Genomic DNA, 20709 nt, shown 5'->3' on the forward strand with positions numbered 1-20709 from the left:
AGGCGGGTGGAAGCCAGGCCGGGGAAGCCGCAACGCCGCGCCCCCCGAGCGCAGCGCGGGCGGGTGTTGCTGGGGAGAAAAGCGCACGACGGCTCCGCCCTGAGCCCTGCAGCCGCAACGCCCTCTGCTGGGGAGGCCTTGGAGCTGCATGGAGACCCCACCCCGACCTAAGCACGAACCACTGGGGAAGGCCAGACAGAGTTCTCTGATTTCGGTCAGAAGTGACTGGCTAAAGATCACCATCTTAAATTTTTTTTTTCTTTTAAAGTAGACCATGTGTATTGTAGGACAGTTTGAAATGTGGAGAAGAAAAAGAATCACGTTTAATGCTTTTATTTAGAAAGCCCACTGCAAATGCATACATGCATGTTCTTTATGGAATTAAAAAAATACAATTGTGCCAGTTCTGTGAATGCAGAGACCTTACTTTGTTCACTACTCTATCTGCAGGGATCTGTCTACTCAAAAATCATTCGTTGTTTCTACCAAAATGGGTTTACACACAGCTACTTGGGAGGTTGAGGCAGAAAGATTTAAATTTGCAGCATTTCCAAATTAGAAAATCCTGTCTCAAAATAAAAAGGGTTGGGGCTGGGGCTGAGCGTTAGAGTACCCCGGGGTTCAATCCCTCCTCTGGGATGAGGCATGCGTAGGGGGAAAATGGGTACAAAGTTAGGTCTGTCACTTTCAGCATACTTAAATGTCCTTGTATAATTCCCTGACCCCCTGGATATGAGTATGTATGACATTAATAGTAAAATGGCCCATTAGCCCCTTTAACTAGAATCTGAAGGCCAGATGAGTTTGGAACTGAGAACTATTCACAATGACACTTAAGATGATCCCTCCCCCAGTAGGGTCTGGGACAACACCCTGTAATCAAACATACCACATTCCCGCAGCAAAATGTATGACTATTCGCAATAAGTAGGAAAAATAAATGTTTTAAGCAGCTTCATGTCAGTTCAGTTGGGTTTTAAGGCCATTTTTTTTTTTTTTTAAAGTAGGGATTGAACCCAGAGCTGATTTACCACTGAGCTACAGCCTCAGCCCTTTTTATTTTTTGAGACAGGTCTCTCACTAATTTGCCCATGCTGGCCTAGAACTTGTGATCCTCTCGCCTCAGCCTCCCAAATGGCTGGAATTACAGGCATATGTCATCATGTCTAGCTTCCAGATGATTTTTAATTTTTAATTCAAAGGGATGATGGCCCTGCACTATCTGAAGAGTAGAAGATATGGTTGAGCCTCTGCTACCAGCCTGAGCTCCCTCTTTCAAACTTGTCTTTCTCATATACTCAGCGATGCCAACTGATTGGATGTGATTGAAGGGGCAGGATTTAGACTTTTGGATGAGGTTATCCTGCCTTCTCTCCCTAGCCCACCACCTTGTAAGCAATGGACTTTAACACTGTGTGGTTACACACCTCTTCATCCTGGGTTTGCTTCCCACCTACAGATTTTGAAGGAGCAGCATGTCTCTCCCAAAGCACCCCAACCCAGGCATTTTCTTCTCCAAAAGGACATTAACTTCTCAAGAAGGGCATGGGAACCAAGCCATTCAGACAACTAAGTTACAACTGGTGCTATTCCTACAGGCAGCCTCTGTACTGGGCCTCTCCCATTTCAAGGCTAAACAACCATCTCCTACTGACCACTCCACTGGACTCTCACTCCAGCAACACCTCAAAGGCAGCATATTCAAGACCACAAACATCCCCTGTATACCTATTTCCCCTTCATTTCTTCCACTGTGACCTATGACAGTGATGGAGCCCATCATCCATCCAGCCCAGAAGTTTGAGACCAGCCTGGGCAACACAGACACACACAAGCTAAAAATTTAGCCATCTTTTAAATCCTCTCCATCCTTAGTGTTTACTTTTTTTGGTACTGGGGACTGAACCTGCGAGCACTTTACCATTAGGTCCTCACCCAGTCCCCCCAGTCTTTTTTTTTTTTAAGACAGTCTCACTAAATTGTTGAGTCTGGCCTTGAACTTGTGATCCTCTTGTCTCAGCCTCCCAATGGCTGGAATTACAGGCATGCAGCACGAGTGTATCCTTAAAGTGGCTTTCCAATTCCTCCCTTCTCCCTTCTTTCACCACCCCCATCTTGTCCTCATGCAAGAATTTAACCAGGCCTCCCACTGTCAACTTTAACACTACTCCATCCTTCCTGCACAATGAAGCTGGATGCATTCCTTTAAAACACACTCATTTATGTCACCCCCATATCCTTCAGGGTCACCATGAGCAGCTGTCCAGGCTAATGGCCTGCAGAATCATTTGGCAAATTTGAAATACCCCCAGAGCTAAAAATAAAACAATGCTGCTCCCATTTTTCTTAGGATAAAAATGGAAATCCATAAAGAGGCCTGCAGAATCCTGCCTGGTCTGGCCCTCTCCTGCACCATGCCTTTGGCAGTCTCTAGGCTCTTGAATTTCCACATGCTCCAACCCCTTGCACAGAGCAATCTCCCTCCACCTTTTCTTCATTCATCTCTCAGCACAACTAGCATTTCCCCAGGAAATCTCCCCGACCAGGCCAAATGCCCCCATCATATGCTCTTTAGGACCATGTGTTGCACTCTCAAAGATGATTCTTTTGTAATCTTAACATATATGTGTTGATTCAATTTGTACCTGTGTCCCTCAGGAAAATGCCATGTTCTGTTTGCCCTCCATGGTGTTCCTACCAACTGACATGAAATAGGTTCTCCATAAATAGGTGTTACTTAAATGTGTGAATGAAAGAATAATGATGATTCTATCTTGTCCCTGCAGCAACATGGAATTCTGGTCACCTCATCTCAGGATAAGCCCAGGAGAACTAGAATCATAGAAACAAGTGTGTTTGTGAGTTTATCCACCAACAAACAAAAAAATTTGTTATGTGTGCAGGGCCCTATGCTAGGCTCTGGTGATATGAATAAGATGCAGCCAGTGTCCTCAACGGTTACTGCAATACAGCAGAATAGAAGAATCTACCAGTGGTCAGAGACTATACAGGGAGCAGGTGGCATGCTCAGACTGGCCCTGGCACCATCTCAAGCAAGGGGTGCATGGGAGCCGAGGGATATGCACAAAGTGGCAGATGGTATATACCTATAGTCCCAGCTCTCCAGAAAGCTAAGGGAGGAGGATCACTAGAGCCCAGAAGTTTGAGACCAGCCTGGGCAACACAGACACACACTGGCTAAACAAACAAACAACAAACAGCAGCAGCAACAAAAATGGAGAACTAGGCCATGAAGTGATGCTAATGGGAAAATTCACCTGAGAATGTGGATTGCCAGAAAAGAGCAAGGCATCTTGGCCAGGTACAGGACAGAGAAGCAATCTCTCACGTTGGTGAATCCACATCTTAGGTATAAATCAGAAAGCTGCAAGGGGTGGGGGGATCCAAGACCTGCATGAACACTGCTGAATGTATTATGGGATACAAATACGTCTTGGTCTCTGGGAAATCTGTTGACTGGCTACTTTCAAAATCTTAAATTCTCAACCACAAAGACCCACAGTCTTAGCAAAGCCACAGAGAATCATTTCCCAGATAAACTCATGCCTGCTTTGTGCCCGAATAATCAGCCAAAATCCCTTTTCTTCCTACGGAAAAATCCCAATCATTACCTGCTTTACAAGCCCCAACTCAACCACCAGACCCCAGAAGTCTTTCCCAACCCTCTCATTGAGTGACTCCAAAGTCACTGTGGGATCCCCTTTGAGGCACTGAGCTAAGCTAAGTTCTACACTGAGCTAAGTAAACCTGGCTTTATGTAGCTGCGGGCATGTCCTTGAGGAGCTTGAAGGAGTTGAAGTTCATGTCCACCTTGAAAAGCCAGGATTTGAACTGAATATTAAATAAGCACATTGCCCCCTGAGGTTTCCCCTTCCAACTTTTGGGTACATTGTTTCACACATAGGAACACCTTCCCAAATCCCTGACAGTTCACATTGATCTCAAAGCCCCCGAAATTGTCTTGGTAACTGGAAACCTATAGTTTCTGAGGGGACTTCCAGTGGCAAAGGCTGTTGCTATTGGGGTGTTTGGGAAGGGGAGAGAAAATGAGGCAGGAATCCCCTTTCTCCTGGTTCCGGTCCACCTCAAAACATACTTCAGCAATGCAAAGGACAGGGAGGTCTGTGCTGATCAGAAATGTGTTAGGAACTGTTAGTGCAGTTGTGCAGAGAATTGCTGCACCTCAAGATGATCCATGAGCGCCACCTAGTGGGATGTTCTACACTGCTGCCCAAACCACTGATTTTTTTTTCTTCTTCTTCCCATTTTTGGTTCTGGGGATGATAATCCAGAGCGTCTGCATGTTAGGCAAGCACTCTAGCACCATTGAGCCAGATTCCGAGTTCCCCGGCCCCCACCACCTCCAGCTTGCAGCATGAGAATTGTGTGGCTCTGTGCACCAAGGAGGCTGGCGGGTGGCATCTGTCAGAAACAGCAGTTAGAACTAAATTGTCCCGGAAAACTGCTTTGCATAACATGCCCACTGGTGCACACCTGTAATTCCAGCAACTCTGGAGGCTGAGGTAGGAGAATCATAAGTTCAAAGCCAGCCAGCCTCAGGAAAGTATGAAGGCCCTAAGGAACTTAAAAAGACCCTCCCTGTCTCAAAATTAAAAATAATAGTCTCACACAAATCTATGGTCTCTGAATTGTTTTTTAAAAAAAAAAAAGTGTTCTTTTAACTTTGGCCCCCAGGAACATGAGAGTAAAAAATGGGGTCCTCTTTAACAGAACCTTAGAATAATCTCTGTATTAATCTTACCCATTTTTTTAACCTAACGCCCCCAAGTCATTCCTTATCTAGTTTTTATCTCATTTGAAAGATAATTCAAAAAACACTTCAAGCACCCACCTGTACCTCACTTCATGTGTCATGAGCTACATTCATCCACACCTGGTGTAACAACTTTCAATTTCAGACAGGGGTTCACAAGCTGCATCCCTTCCACTTCCTTTTTCAAGGTATTTAATGTGTTAAATTGCACTGGTGTTTTAAAACTTGCTTTCATCTGATTTGTCATGTTTTACTGACAAAATTTTAATGTACCCTTGAACCCCTCCTTCTATTGGTAAAATTTTGCACAACTTTAGGAAAACATAGGTCAACTCCTAGCAGTACAAGGGCAGGGATGGAAGGAAGTGGATCCAGCCATTTGAGAAGGAAAGGAGTGTTTCCTGCTCTATGTGAACTCAGCAACTCAGCTCTGCACTCTGCCCTTTTGGCATCCTTCCCATCAACCCAACTGACATACATTTAGTACTTATTTGGATCACAAATTAGAGGCCAGTATTAACAACTTAATGAGACCATCTCAAAAATAAAATAAATTTAAAAAAAAAAAAAGGGCAGGTGTAGCTCCATGATTGCATAGCATGTGCAAGGCCAAGTTCAATCCCCAGTACCACAGAAATTAGTTTGTAGCAACATAAAAAAACAGAATGTTTCAGACTTATGTAAGGATACAACTTGAATACATCCTATTTCATTGTTTTAACGAAATTTTGGATACACGCAGATATAAAGATTCTATTTCTATATTCTATTTCTGTATATCACTATGGCAAACAATCGTTGGTTAGATGTACTATCCCTGAAAACAATATTCCTGAACCTTGTGCATCTCTTTTTGTATTTTGAATACCAGAGTATCTTTAAAATTCTTCTCAAATACGGTTCCAAGAGGTTTTGCTCCCAAATCTTTAAGGTCCTTTAATTTGACAATTGCTTGTACATATGGTATATAATGAAGGTCACATTATCATTGATGGATTGGAAACACCTATTCTTGTTACTTAATTAAAAGGGCAAAATGCACAAGGTTGGGGATGGGGAGATCAAAAGATGGAAAAGGGGTGGGGAGTTAGAAAGGACCTAATTTAGTAGTCAGGAAATGAAATTCCAAGACCAGCAATGGTGAAACCAGTGACTCAAATTGAGAAACTATAGGAATTGGCAGTACCCCCTTATCCTCTTCCAAGGATGGGTATAAAATAAGGACTGGTGATGTGAAGTATGTGAAGATCCCTTTTGCTGTGCTACACAGCTGGGCAACTGCCTTCTCTCCACCTTTAAGACTCCAGATTCCCAGGTCAATGAATGAGTGGAAAGGGACACACATTCTCTGGGATGGCAGGAGTGCCCTACTAATGCTGAAAGCGGAAGCCCTGCTGGACAGTTGGCCCACCACCTTCAGGAAGATAAGGAACACTGAGTATCAGCAAAGACATTATTTCCCCCCAAAGAATTCACCAAATCAGATATTATTTTTAGTTGACAAACTACTCACTGCAGCTAATACACTTTAGTTCCCCACTTAGATACCAGGGTTACCAGACATTTGAGGAATGCCTTTAATCGGAAAGAAAATTTTTTAAAAAGACAATTTAAGGTAAATTAGACTATTCGCAACTGGAAGGCATTCCAAAACACTAACATTCTTAGAGATGAAAGACAGTGATGCAACCTTACTTTGCAAATGTAAAACTGCAGGGAGAAAAAATGGCTTAGAATATAAAGCTGAGAAAACATCCCAAAGTGGAGCAATTTATAAGCAGAGAATAAAGGAAGTCAATGATATCAAGATAATTAAAATTCTCACCTCCCCCTCCCCCCTAAAGTGCACTGCAGAAGGGACATTATCCATATGCAGCATCTAATATTTCCTTTCAGTTATCAAATTATATTCACATCACTTCACACCTTAGTTATCACTAACTTCTAAGGGGCTGGTTTTGTTATCCAACACAATGCTCTCCCCCGCTTCCGCCAGTGGTTTTTTCCAAGGGAAACAAAATAGCTTATTTGAAAAGTGGGAATCCAGCCATACTTAAAAGCTAATTAGCTCATTCCACATTTCATCTTCCAGCAAATGCCAGTCAAGACCAAAAACTGTTTCTTATGCCTAGGTCAGGTTTATCCCTCCCATATTGAGAGCCAACAGATATCTGAACAAATTTATTCAATATTTTTGCCTTCAAAATGGAATTTGTAGGCTTTCCTCAACTTGAATTTTGACTCATGCCAGGCAATTTGTGTAAATTACTGTACTTTTAGTCAACACCGCAGGGTAATATTAAAATCAGACCAACTGGTAAAAATAACAGCAGTGCATGACATTCTCCACTCTAAGGTACAAGGACAAAGCAGAATGCCAGAGACTAGTTACCCTGAAACTAAGCCATCAGCGAGATGGCACTTGTCAGGCAATGCAGCTAGGCCCTTTTAAGAGTTTTCTCTTAATCCCCAGTGATCTAATAAAGTTAGGTTGTTGTCTCCATCCTATATGCAAGGAAACCAAGACTCAGGGCACCTTAGAAGTGTTACGTCCCTTTAACTTTAGAAAGCTAGTACTTTCATTACCACCATGCACAGGGAGTGGCAAGCAGGAATAGAACCTGGCTGATTGGAGTCAATTTTTCATTTTTAACTGCCAACCTATATACTGGAATGCCTAAATAAGAAGTCTTTAAACCTAATGTACCTTCTGGAAAAACAGTTTCGTTATCAAGTTGCCCAATCAACAAAAGTGTTCCAAGAACAAAGAAATGCTGATATTCAATTCAGCAAAGTTCAGAGGATTTCGTGAAGCCAACAGTTGGCAAATAAGTTTGTTTTTTTTTTAACCCAATTGTGTACTGAATGTCAGTACCCACATTACATGGAATATCTAAATTTATACAAAACTATTTCATAATCCAAATCTAAAACAAAATTAGGAGGCTGATGAAATAAAGTGTGTAGAAAAGATGGCCCCTAAAACATCCTTGCTCGCTCCTATACTAAGATTCATCAAAACCTTCACTGTCGTGTATGTTAACACCCAGCATCATCTTACTAAGTTGTTTATAATGAAGACTCTGAAAAAAATAGTTGCAATATACACAAGGCTGAAATGTAAAATCTCACCTCTATTTTGTGATAGAAGCCATCTAAGTAAAACATGAGGAGGAATAAAAACGTTTTATCTGTGTATTCAGAACCACACACAAGTTACCTTTACAGTTCAATTTACTATATAGAAATCATTTGGGTTTTATATTTTCAGTTAAATTTTGAACTGAGATTACAATAGTATATAAAAAGATTTTACATTAATTCAGTTGTTAGCATACCAAATTGAAATACATAGGTTCAAACTTCAGATTTATGGTAAACAGTCTTCAAATACAATACAGACATTTCTTAAGTTTCATTCACATACATCATTCACATGTGATACCTGCAACTCTGAACTGTTGCTCTCCTATGGGATGGCAAAATTGACATGCCATGAAGCTCAAGCCTGTAAAGTTAAGCCAAATGACTCAAAACTTGTACCATATCTTTTAAAGGATTTGGCATTTCTGGACCACAATAACCAACAATATATGAAGAAGGTAGAGTGTTATTTATTCTCATTTCAGTTAATAAGAAAAAAAGATTGCATGGTAAATTGGAATTTTGCATAAAACCCCATTATACCTTGGTAAAGTCCAAGGGCAATTAGAGGACAATGGACTGGGGTCCTAAATTTTTTAGTAGAACCCATGAAATTAAAAAATGGGCATTAATTAAATCAAAAACATTAAGCACCTACTGGTTTGAGATTGAAATTAGAGATTCATGATCGATTTCTTTCCACCTTGAAATCAAGGTGTAAAAACCAGCTATTAAGTGCATTCCAAACTTCTCCTATGTAGCACAGGTAGAATTTTCTGTCCATTGGCACCAAAGTGAAGTCACATTTCCTCTTGGGGGACAGAAATTCCACATCTGAACATAGAGTAAGTTAGGAAAAAATGACCCCTGTTGTTTGTTTTATTACTATTGTGATTCTGAGATCTAGGATTACTAATACACTAGCAGTGAACAAAGCAAATTCCTGACAACTGTCAGGTTAGTGCTGCTAAGTCCCTTCCCCAACCACCATAAAATTTTAGTATGAAAGATTTTAAAGGAATTACTAAGCTGAACAAATAGAAAAACAACAAGAAACTAAGGGAATAGTTCAAACCAATAACAAAAAGAGAATCCTAAAATTTGAAATCACTGCAATTAAAAAATTGAAGAAAAAAGAAAAAATTAAGTGTGCTTCACCCCAGACCCCCTCCCCATTCTGAATTTAAATATTCTGTGCAAAAGAGCATCAGATTTCTGGTTATAGATGTAGCCCTTCTTTAAGTTTTAGTGCTCTGCAGTTTTCTGCAATTTTATCTCCCTCCCCCCCCAACCAAGTTTATTCAAAGTATTTAATAGAATCTTCCATGTCAGCCGAAAGATTTGTGATTCAAAGATTTACTAAGGTACTCTATGCATTCTACCTATACAGAAACACCTACTAATTGTTACAATTGGTTTATGCAGGATTAACGGTTTTTGGTGTTAAAATGGTTAAACATCATGCTTAATGCACATCAACTCTCCATTAATGAATCTGAACTTCACAATGATTTACCACACTTTAAATTACTAATTAAATAACTGAAAAAAAACAAAATGGACTAAGCCAAACTAAACTTAAATGGGCTATAAAGAAAAATAACCCTCAAAACAGACCATTATACACATCTATTTCAAAACTACCTTTCCTATCTAGCCCCTTTCCCAAAGTTTTAGCCTGAAAAAACAGTAAAATCTACACAAAATTTTATTGCAATCATACAAGGGTTACATTAGGTCAAATACAACAAATACTATGATGCAATTTTACATTTATTAAACTACAGTTCAAAGCACAAATTTACACATTCTAAATACACTAAACGTATCTAATGAAGTCACGTTTGCCTTCCACTGACATCTGATATATCTGGGTGAAAGACATTAACTTTACAAGACTTTTTAACACGAATCCTTAGTATAAAAACTGTGTACTTGTATGTAAACGGTTTAATGGGGAACCCAATTAGTGGGCTTCCATCTCCACTAAGTCATCCATTTTGTTGCATATTTTATTTTAAACACTTAAGGGGCTGTTCAAACTGGTAAGTTTAAATCTGGATACATTATCTAAATCTCCCATTACCCCCAAAATGAATTATAAATGAAAGCTGATTTCGTCTGGTCCCAAATAGCTATTACTATTAATTTTTGTTTCCAAGAGAATTAACAGAATAAGATTGTTTAATTTTTTTTCACCGGAATGTAGACCAGACAAGCTTAACCTGCTAACTTCAGATCTAAAGAAGCGTGAATGCCTGTTTAAGCTTCAGTGGAAAAGCTGTCTTCTTGGCTCAGCTGAATGCAAGAAGGCACAAAGAAGAAGTTCTTCATCATTGTGTCTGAAGTAATTCCAGCATCTTGCATTTCATACCTATATATAAAAAAGAAGTAAGCAAAAGTTTGCATATTGTCTTTGCAAAGAAGAATCACTTAACAAATGGATAATAGAGCCATAACTAGTCTTCCAGTAATCTTTACGATTATCATTTTTCAATTAAATTATCCACTTGTTAAGAACATATTAGCCAATCTAAAATGTCACCTCCAAATATCCTATACCTACTTGAAAATAAAAAAATCAGCTTACCAATCACTGAATGACATCATGTAATAAATAGCTGGCCTCTGAAAATCATTAAAAGCAGATGGTTCATGGAAAGAATCTGCTCCCATGTTATCAAAGATAAGCCAATCACCCACATTCAGCTCAGGAAGTAGACAGTTTTCCACAATCTGATCAAGCTCATCACAGGATGGACCCCAAAGGCTGCTTGTAAAGAGAGGCTCATCTTCCTTGTATTTCTGTAGGAAAGGAAAAGACTTTTTTTTAAAATAAGGTTTTTACTCAAACTCATGTAGGTACTGAAGTTCTAGGGTGATAATAAGCATTTTTCACTAGCTTGGATCTCAACCTAAACTGTCCATGGAAGGGAGACCTAGGACCAGGCACAAAGAAGAATGATACCATTAAACACAAACACAGCAGACTAAAGGGCTCAGTGAAAAAAAAAAGGCGGGGCGGGGACGACTCTCTAAACAGGGACATCTCCCCACTCTAAAGTTTTTCTCAAAAAAATTGGGGCACATATTAAAAATAAGACCTAGTTGTGGTTTTCTTTTTTGGGGGAGGGAGGGTTGCTGACATGACATGCTAAGCAATGGCTCTGACACTGAGCAACACCCACTCCCTACAACTAGGTTTTTAAACTACCAAATAAATTTTGGTATTATTTGTAATAGAACTTACCTTGTGAACCTCTGGAATGGTATTTAAGTCCTCAGATAGTTTACTTGCAAAAGAACCATAAACACCATCATTCATATAATACATAAAAGCTGGTTCATCACTCCCGGTTTTTCCTACTAAGAAAAAAGATACATTCATAATAATATGTCTAATATAGTTGGTTTAGAATGTATTATAAAATAAACTGAGTTTAATATCTATAAGACCAGTATAATTTTCACATTTCTCAATATAGTAACTTTAAAAAAGAGAAAAAAACTTATACAATGAAATACCTTAAAATTTAGCCTGAAAGACTGAACATACACTTCACCAAAGATGACCAATGAGCACATGAAAAAAGTTCTACATCATGAGCTACCGTCACCTCCACAAACCTACTTTCTGGATCAACTCAAAGACTGGCAATACCAAAATATCAGTAAAGATGGGGAGCAACCAGACTCATGTATATACACTGACAGTAGCAGGATGAAAAGGTAAAACTACATTGAAAAAGCCATCTAGATTCAGTTCATCAAATCTCTTTCATGCTATGGAGACTAAAATGTGATATTACTTTTATCATACCAAAGAAGCTAAATTAGGTATTCTACCAGGGAGCATATAGCCCTTTTTATTTTTTACTTTGAGATAGGTTCTCATTAAGTTGCTGAGGCTGGTCTCAAACTTGTGATATCATTCTGCCTCAGCTTTCCAAGCTGGGATATTATGGGTGTACGCCTCTTGTGCCTGGGGATCCTAGAACATCTTCATGAACCAGAAACTACAAAAGTCTTCAGTGAATAATGGGGCATGTCAAAGAACTCAAATCTGACTGTACAATAATGAAAGTAATAGATTATATAACCCATTGAGTACAATTCTCAATAAATATGTATCAATAAATATGTATCAATGTGGGGAAAGCAAAAACTATCCTTTAAAGGCCAACCTCAGTAACAAAGTTAGAATGATTTAATACATGCTAAAACCAATGGGGTAAAAGTATGATGAAAAAGGGGAAATAAATGCAATATGTGATCTTGGATTGCATTTTAATTATGGAAGAGAGGAAAAGTTTACTGTAAAGGACAGTATTGGGTAAACTGTTCATATTCCTATGCACTAATCCATTCCAAAAGCAATTAAGTCACATTAATGTAAAAGAGCCTTACTTTCCTATAGTGATACTGATACAATGAACTAACTATCTAATAATACATTTTTACTGATTTGACTTGAAGAATAAATATAAAGATTCTCTGTTGGTCCTTGTGTAAGAAAAATATAGGTTAGATTCTCCCTCTAATCCATTTGAGGCCAAGAGGAATGTTAACAGAGATCACATGAAACTGGCTTTCGATAAGGGATGAGAACCAATCATCTGGAAGTTCATCTCAAGCGTATATATATATATAAACATCAATACCAAGAGAGCTGTGTTAAAGTCTTATCAAACTACCTTTTGAAAAATTCCCTAGCTGGCTAAAAACTACCCATAATTTTGAGCACCTATTCACCACCAAACTATCTGGAATTATCTACTAACAAAAATAAAACTATGAACTTTAATAACTTACCTCCAGAGGAAAATTTATCATTTTCGACAACTTTCTTTGCAATGATATTAACTGCAAGTGTAAATGCAGAAGACACATAGTAGCTTCCAGGTTCTGAAATTATCTTAATGCCAGAGCCTTCAGGAAAGTAGATATCCAACAGAGGGCTGATAACATGATTAACCTATGGATTTTAAATTCCAGATTATGGTATCAATGCTGGATTACAGAATTCTCAATATTAAGAGCTTCACATCTATTACTAAGTTTTCCTAGGAAAATTAAAAAGCTCTAATTACAGACCACAAAGCTTAGCTATTTAGTTAGGTACCTCTCCAAAAATGCACAAGTTTGCTTTCAAGTAAAAAAAATAAAAAAAAATAAAAATGTTGGTTGGGGAAGTACCAGGGATTGAACTCAATCAAGAGCACTCAACTACTGAGCTATAGCCCCAGCCCTATTTTGTATTTTATTTAGAGACAGGGTCTCACTGAGTTGCTTAGCACCTCACCATTGCTAAGGCTAGCTTTGAACTCATAATCCTCCTGTCTCAGCCTCCCGAGGGGCTGGGATTACACATGTATGCTACCACTCAGCTTTTCAAGTTAAAATTTTCTAACAATCAGAATGGCATTAATTTTAAAAAGCCTTAATTCATTTCAAACAAATTTCTAAATATTATAGAATGAGGGAAAGAGGGCTGAACAAGAAGGCGAAAGACATCAGTTATTGAAATTAAGTTAATCTGGACTTCGAGAATAGAAACTGAAGGGCCTGGTATGGTAGCACACACCTGTAATCCCAGCAGCTTGGGAGGCTGAGGCAGGAAGATCACAGTTCAAAGCCAGATTTGGCAACTTGGAAAGACTCTAAGCAATTTAGCAGGACCCTGTCTCTAAGTGAAAATTAAAAAGGACTGGAGATGTGGTTCAGCAGTTAAGCGCCCCTGGGTTCAATCCCTGGTACCAAAAAAAAAAAAAGAATACAAACTGAAATAGGAAATCTTTGTGAGACTGACAGTATGGCTTGCCTAGTATTCACCAAGCCCTGGGCTGACCTGACTAGGACTACTAGGTGAGGGGATATTTTGTGATAATGTTACAGGGCTCAAAGATTTTTTTTTTTTTCCCTTCCCCATTGCTGGGGATTGAACTCAGGGCCTCATGTATACTAGGCAAATACTCTACCACTGAGCCAAATCACTAGCCATAGAATTCAAAAAATTTCAAGAATTTTAAACTTCAAAATTGACTAGGATTTCTCATTGCCTGTTGATTTTCTTTATGAATGTTCTGCCATTATAAAAACCTTGGTCTAGCCACTCAATAAGAAGCAAAGAAGGTAAATTATTCCAATATATCCATCAACTGAAAAATGTTTACCTCTTCCAATTGAAATTCAGTTCCTGTAAAGCCTCCACCAATGTCTAACATGTTCATTGTAAAACCAAATTCTCCCTAGAGATGAAAAACAAAACTTTTAAATGCTTTTGGATATGAGAACATTTCAAACCCCTCCCCCGAAGGTAAAGATCTGTTTTCTGATCTTCAGTAATCAAATTCTTGGTTTTTATTAACAAGCAACAGATTAACTGAATGTTAAGTATATTACCATTTCCCTGATGTTACCTGCACTCTTTTAGACATGTAAAATACTATTTCATTCCTTTACCCACTTAAGGAGTATGACTGCATTGAACCCTGAATCCTTGTACTATTAAACATATGTAAAACTGAGTAATTCACACAGACAAAAAACAATACTGAGTCTTAGTCTTAAATAATATCCTGGCTTAAAATACAAAATAATCTGAAGAACAAACTTACAGCCATGTCAAATACACATCGAGCATCAGATAGAGCATGTACGTATACTTGAGATTCTTTGCAAGCACTTGAAACATGAAATCTAAAAGAAATAAGAGTAATGAATTTAAAGCAGTACTAAGTTTTCAAAGCACTTAAATTCCTTTCAATTATCATTCACCATATTGATACCATTAGTCATACATTAATTTCATCAAATATCTAATAGAATAGTAGCCTCTAATTATCCAAGTCAAAATACTAGGCTTTTTAAGAAACGGTGATATTTGAATGATATTGTAATGCTATGAAAAAAATTTTTTAATGAGTCAGATAGTCACACTTCATTGTAATAAAAGAGGACATGCTTTTATACAAATGGGATCTCAAATTTGGTCAAATGTATCTGACCAAATATAAAATCCACAGAAATGTAAACACCCCAAAAATGTTATCTACTGTGCAGAATACAGCAATCTTCAATTTCTTTCTTTCTTTCTTTTTTTTGAGAGAGAACTTTCTTATTTAATATTTTTTTTTTTAGTTTTCGGTAGACCCAACATCTTTATTTTATTTTATTTTTTTAACGTAGTGGTGCTGAGGATCAAACCCAGCGCCCTGCGCATGCCAGGCGAGCGTGCTAACAGCTTGAGCCACATCCCCAGCCCAATCTTCAATTTCATTTAAAAGGTTACCAACTTTTTTTGTGTGTACAAAATATATGGAAAGATATACAATGAACTATACATCTTTGTGAACATTTTAAAAAGCAAGACCTTTCACTGTAATTTCAGACTAGCAATGGACTGGAAACCCAGAAAATCTGGGGCTTAGTATTATTGTATCCTTCATTTGTTCTGAGATTTTGACCAAATCATTACACTTCTGGATATAGGTTTCCTTGCATTTAAAAAATTTAAAGGATAAAACAAAGTCTGAATTATTGAAATGGCCCTGAAGGATTAAAAAGAGGAAAAAAAAATCAAATGAGAAACAAAACCTACAATAACTTAGCAATTGAATGCCATTTTAATATTCATTAAATTCTAGTAAATCCCACCCATCCAACCTAAAATGATGTGATTGATATAGGGGCTAGAGATGAGGTTCTAGAGAGAGAGAGATTATCACCAAAAAATGAAGTTTAAAACAAATACTCACTTGACCCCAATTATTTGGACATCAAGTTCCTTAGCACATTCCAAGAGATGCCTACAGTTCTTCAGTGTAGTGCCAAACTTCATGCTACCCTCTTCACCTCCAATAGTATCTTCTGTTGCAATATGTAGTAAGACCCTAAGAGAAGAGGAAGATGATTGGGGCAGAGTTGGTTTACATCATCATCAGCACATTTGAAGCCTGAAGATTGTAGGAAGTAATCGTTGACTATGTTGTCAGTGCTCCCAAATCCAGCGATGGATGAATCAAGTGAACCTAATGAAAAACAATCCTGTATAGAGAAAAAACTAGCAATTAGGGCCTAAGGCATGAAGCTTACAAGGATGGGATTTTGGAAAATGCAGCAAGTTTATGACTCTTGTAGCAGCAAGAGTCATTTGGGCTCTGTAATGAGAGACATTACTTTCAAATGAGGTCCATCAGTCCATAAATGCACCTAGAAAGACTAAATTGAATAGCAATGCCATCAATGTCTTTCAATAAAAACACTGGGACTTTTAGTGTCAAAGTTCCTAGATTTTTTTTAGCCAGGTAACCCTTCATTATACACACTAAATATTTTAGTTACTACAAGTGTCTAAATGGCAGCATTTACTATGCTTGACACAAATCTATTTCCTTTAAAACCAGGAAAACCAAGACAAACTGATTAAATGTCTCTACTATCAGGAATTAAGTAATTGATAAGCCACCAAAAGCTACGAACACATAAATGCTGCTTATAAAACCATTTACCCATGGAACTCCTAGTGAATGACAAATGATCAGAAGGCAAGACTGATGAAAACAAAATCATTCCAAGAGGAGAATCAGCTCTATGAAGAAGGTACCATTTGGTTTACAATCTAACACAGTAAATGACCACGTCAAAGTTTGTCTTAAGACCACAAAGCAGTTAGGTTTTTCTTTAAAGAAAAGTGATTCCCTATAATTTTTCTTCCAAAAGGACTTTATCCCAAGGTTTTCAGAGTAATAAACGCTGCCAGGATACCTTACAAAACTTAGAGCTCAATTAAAAAAAATACAGGTACGTTCCTTTTTTTTTCAGGAAAATATCACTCTTAATGTAGCTATGGTCTCACACACCATTTTTCCCTTGAATTTAAAATTAAGATTATATCCCAAAGTGCAGTTACTTTATCCCAATTCTACATCAAGAGGACCAAGGGAGGCAATCAATAAAAATGCTATTAGCATTTTTCATATAGGAACTCTAGATAAATTATAATTACCTACATACCACTGCTCTACCAAAAATTCCCCTCCTTCCCCGCAAAACAGACTCATGCCCTAAGTAATCCGATAATATTCAAGTACTTATTTTTTTTGGACTTACTTGGCATTTGGATGGTTACGTGCGATTTTCTTCAATTCAATCTCACTGTCACATGTCATGATATTTACTCCAATTTTTGCTGCATACTTTATCTGAGAAACTTGCTTGCAAGGACTTATGTAAATGATATTTTCTGGAGATACACCCAATTCCTGCAGTAAAGCCATTTCATTCTGTGAAAAGACATTTTGAACACTCATCTAAAAGGAAAAACTTTTGATTGCTTTCATTCAATCACTCTCATATACTTTTTTGCAGTGATGGGTTATAAGATAATCTAAGGCCTTGTCCATAAAATTCATAGGCTATTATTTTTTTTTAAAGAGAGAGAGTTTTTTTATATATATATTTATGTTTTGGAGCTGGGGATGTGGCTCAAGCGGTAGCGCGCTCGCCTGGCGTGCGATAATTTTAATCTCAGTTTAGAAGTATTTGCTAGTCAGTAGTAGTTTGGTCTAGAGAGCTAGCTCTAGGCCTAAGAATGAATAATAAATTAAAGTTCATGATTAACAGAGAAAGTTTTTCAAAAAATCATCACATTGAAACTTTTCTATTGGTAAAACTGAAGAGTTAATAGATTTTTAGTAATGGACTGTGTTTGAATAAAATTATTTAAAATCCATCCAGAAGTCAAAATTTTTTTATATTTGTTCTGCTATTGCTGTGGGTAGCTAGAAATTAAAGTGAATTCTAAATGTTGTGATTAGTAAAAAAAAAAAAAACAAATCCAAAATACTTACTTTACTGGAACAAGCAAATCCAATTCCAAGAGCTGCCAAAATCTCAAGTACAGCTGGAGTAGAGTTGCACTTCACTGTGTAAAATGGCTTTATCTGAGCCACTACATTCTGCCATTGACTATGTTTCTTCACAATCTTTCCAAGATCCCCCACGAAAAATGCATTTTTCCCTGTCTATTATGGTTAAAACAAAGAACAAAGAACCACTGAAAACAGACTATCATAAGTAGAAAAATAATCCTCACTTTTCCTTATATTCACTATCATATTCAACTTTTTTTTTAATTAACAATTAAATTAGTCCTAGTAAACATTAAAAGAAAACTTAAACACATTTATCTTCATTCTGTTTGTAGTACCTCATCCATGTGAGGCATCTAACCATTGAGCTCTAGCCCTAGTGTTGATCTTTTAAAATTTGACATTTTGCTATATGTGCTACACCGGCATATAAAATACACTCTTTTGGGGCTCTCATAAGAATCAATTTCCCAATTTTACTTTTTAGTAGAGTGAAGGAGACCTATTTCCTTCCATGCTACTGTTATTTTGGCAGTTCAGGATATAATTTTCTGACTACAGAGTAGAATTTGGAATGTTCAACAAAGTATATACCTCCATTAAAACTGCACATTAAGCTAGGCGCAGTGACACATGCCTATAATCTCAGTGAGCCCAGAGGCCAACACAGGAAGACGGGAAGTTCAAAGCCAGCCTCAGAAAATTAGTCAGACCCTTCAAAAAATAAAAAGGACTGAAGGTACAGCTCAGTGGAAAGCACCCCTGGGTTCAACTGCCAGTATTTAATGGGCTAACTGCAAAGAGAGCTGGGATAAAAAAAAAAGACAGGTATTCAGTTTTATTTATTATCTTAGACAAAACATGAAACTGGAAGAATGAGAGTAGGCAATGGAAAACTAATGAACTTGAGGGAATGGGGAAACTGTACTTAATGAATATTCAATGAAATTAAGCAGAAAATGTGAGGTTAGGAGATCACTATTCTAAATAACATGTGCAAGGCAAACCAGGGATAATGGGAGATAATACAAAGAATATTAAGGTATTTCTAAGATTATACCTGACCCAGGAAAAAAAATGTTACAGTTAGAAGAGGATGATAAAGAGAAAAGGCATTAAAATCTGACTACAAGCTTCTTAGGAGCTGGTTGAACAGTATAAGTTCAAAGTTTGATAATGAAGGATGAGAAAGTAAGAGATTTTGCTAGGGTGAGGAAAGACTGCTCTAGCATTTCTGTAGAATCCAAGTCAAAAGAAGGATAAAAGTCTTTTGGGTATCCTATTACAGAACACTAAAGTAACATGATAATCCAACAAATTTGGAGAATATAGGAAACTAGTTCCCCAAAAAATGAGCAAATCCTAGCCAGGCATCGTGGCAGATGCCTATAATCCCAACTAACCAGGAAACTAAGACAGGAGGATTCCAAGTTGAGACCAGTCTGGGCAATTTAGTAAGGTCCTATTTCAAAAAAATAGAAGGGATAGAGTGATGAGGCTCAGTGGTAGAACATTTGTCTAGCATACCCAAGGCACTGGCTTCAATCCCTAGTACTGGGGTAGGGATGGGAATCCATTAGTAAGTTAATAAATGAAAATAATTCTACTAGTCTAAAATAAAAACAAATGATCTAAATTAGAGGTGAATACAATTCTGGAATGTATGACTTTGTACAGATTGACTCTCCTGGGAAGTAAACATTCAGTATAAATTATCATATTCATAATCAACATATGTAAAGAAAATTAAATAATGAGGTTGAGAAAAATTAGTAAGAAGCCATGTGCTGATTAGGTTTTCCAGCAATGTTTTAAGAAAATAAACAGAACATAAGAGTTAGGTGCTAAAAAATAGAGAGGTGGCAATTATGAAACATTTTAAAATAATGTAGACTAAAAAGAGATATACACTGTTCAAGGTAGGGGTGTCCGTGTTAATTTAAAACCTGGAAAAGTTAACCAAATCAAACACTTTTTATCAGATAAACTTCTTAGAAATTAACAAAGCACTGATGTTTTCAAATTAGGAAAATTATTTTGAAATTATGAAATGGTGTACTTACAAGAGTATGTTCATAAACATAGTTATCAATAACATTTCCAAGGTTTGTTCCTTCATCCAACAGGCCAACAGAGTAGTTTGCATCGTCAATAAATCCTTTCATCTCAGCCGTATTCCACAAAGCCGAAAGTCATAAACCAGGAAAAACAAGAGACGGGCCACCAAGCCTATGTCTGGGTCCTTAGAATATGCAACAAACTGTCAAAATAAAAGTTATATCAAAGTCTACATTATTTCAGTAAACATTACATGAATTATTAGTGAAAGTGTGCCAAGTGCTTAATTTAGTCAAGAATTTGTGATCACTTAGCATTCGGAAACACTGAATTACTTTAATGCCCACTCTAAAAAGTTAGTAAATGTATATAATTTATTGAGAAGGTAACCCACCCAGGTACCCAGTAACAAACAGTAGGACCAGGTAACTTCAGACATGTCTTACAATATTCTAGAGTAGATAAAAATAATAGAACTAGGCTGGGTGGAGGATAGCTTCAGGGGACAAACTGTGACTTCTTTGAATATAGACTGTTCAGGTTTTATACTCAATTAGAACACCTGGCCTGTGTTGTTTTTTTAGTACTATACAAATCTTACCTCAATTTCTCAAAATCTCCCTTAACCATCTTAGTCAAAAGGCTTTGTAAACCCTGCCCTCCAAAAAAGCATATGAAACAAAAACACCTGTTCAAGTGCTAGCTCAAAGAGATAAAAACTGAGTTGCCAACTGATTTTTTTTTTTTTAAGTCCTTGGGCTAAACCCAACTTTCCCAATCAAACCTTCCCACTTTACTTGGTTCTCATTTTCTGGGGCAACACTTGCTGCTATACAAGGC

At 37.5% G+C, this 20709-nt stretch overlaps 1 protein-coding gene across 6 annotated transcripts in view; it reads right to left on the reverse strand.

The window, feature by feature from the left end:
- Nucleotides 1-7976: 7976 nt before the first annotated feature.
- The window catches only part of Azin1 (antizyme inhibitor 1), a 30194-nt gene continuing 17461 nt past the window's right edge, over nt 7977-20709 (reverse strand). For 3 of the 6 annotated variants that reach the window (XM_015486353.2, XM_048801945.1, XM_048801947.1), the window contains 10 exons: nt 19875-20071; nt 17791-17964; nt 17051-17223; nt 15697-15831; nt 14557-14638; nt 14113-14187; nt 12752-12914; nt 11190-11302; nt 10530-10744; nt 7977-10313 (listed from right to left, as the gene is read on the reverse strand). In XM_015486353.2, coding sequence (XP_015341839.1) covers nt 10202-10313; nt 10530-10744; nt 11190-11302; nt 12752-12914; nt 14113-14187; nt 14557-14638; nt 15697-15831; nt 17051-17223; nt 17791-17964; nt 19875-19976 — 1344 coding nt within the window. In that variant the 5' untranslated portion in view covers nt 19977-20071 and the 3' untranslated portion in view covers nt 7977-10201. Of the gene's footprint in view, nt 10314-10529; nt 10745-11189; nt 11306-12751; nt 12915-14112; nt 14188-14556; nt 14639-15696; nt 15832-17050; nt 17224-17790; nt 17965-19874; nt 20072-20709 lie in introns of all 6 variants that reach the window. The other 3 variants (XM_015486352.2, XM_048801944.1, XM_015486351.2) reach the window with 1 other exon arrangement.

This window comes from Marmota marmota, unplaced genomic scaffold (assembly GCF_001458135.2).
Source record: "Marmota marmota marmota unplaced genomic scaffold, marMar, whole genome shotgun sequence".
In the NCBI taxonomy this organism is placed as follows: domain Eukaryota; kingdom Metazoa; phylum Chordata; class Mammalia; order Rodentia; family Sciuridae; genus Marmota; species Marmota marmota.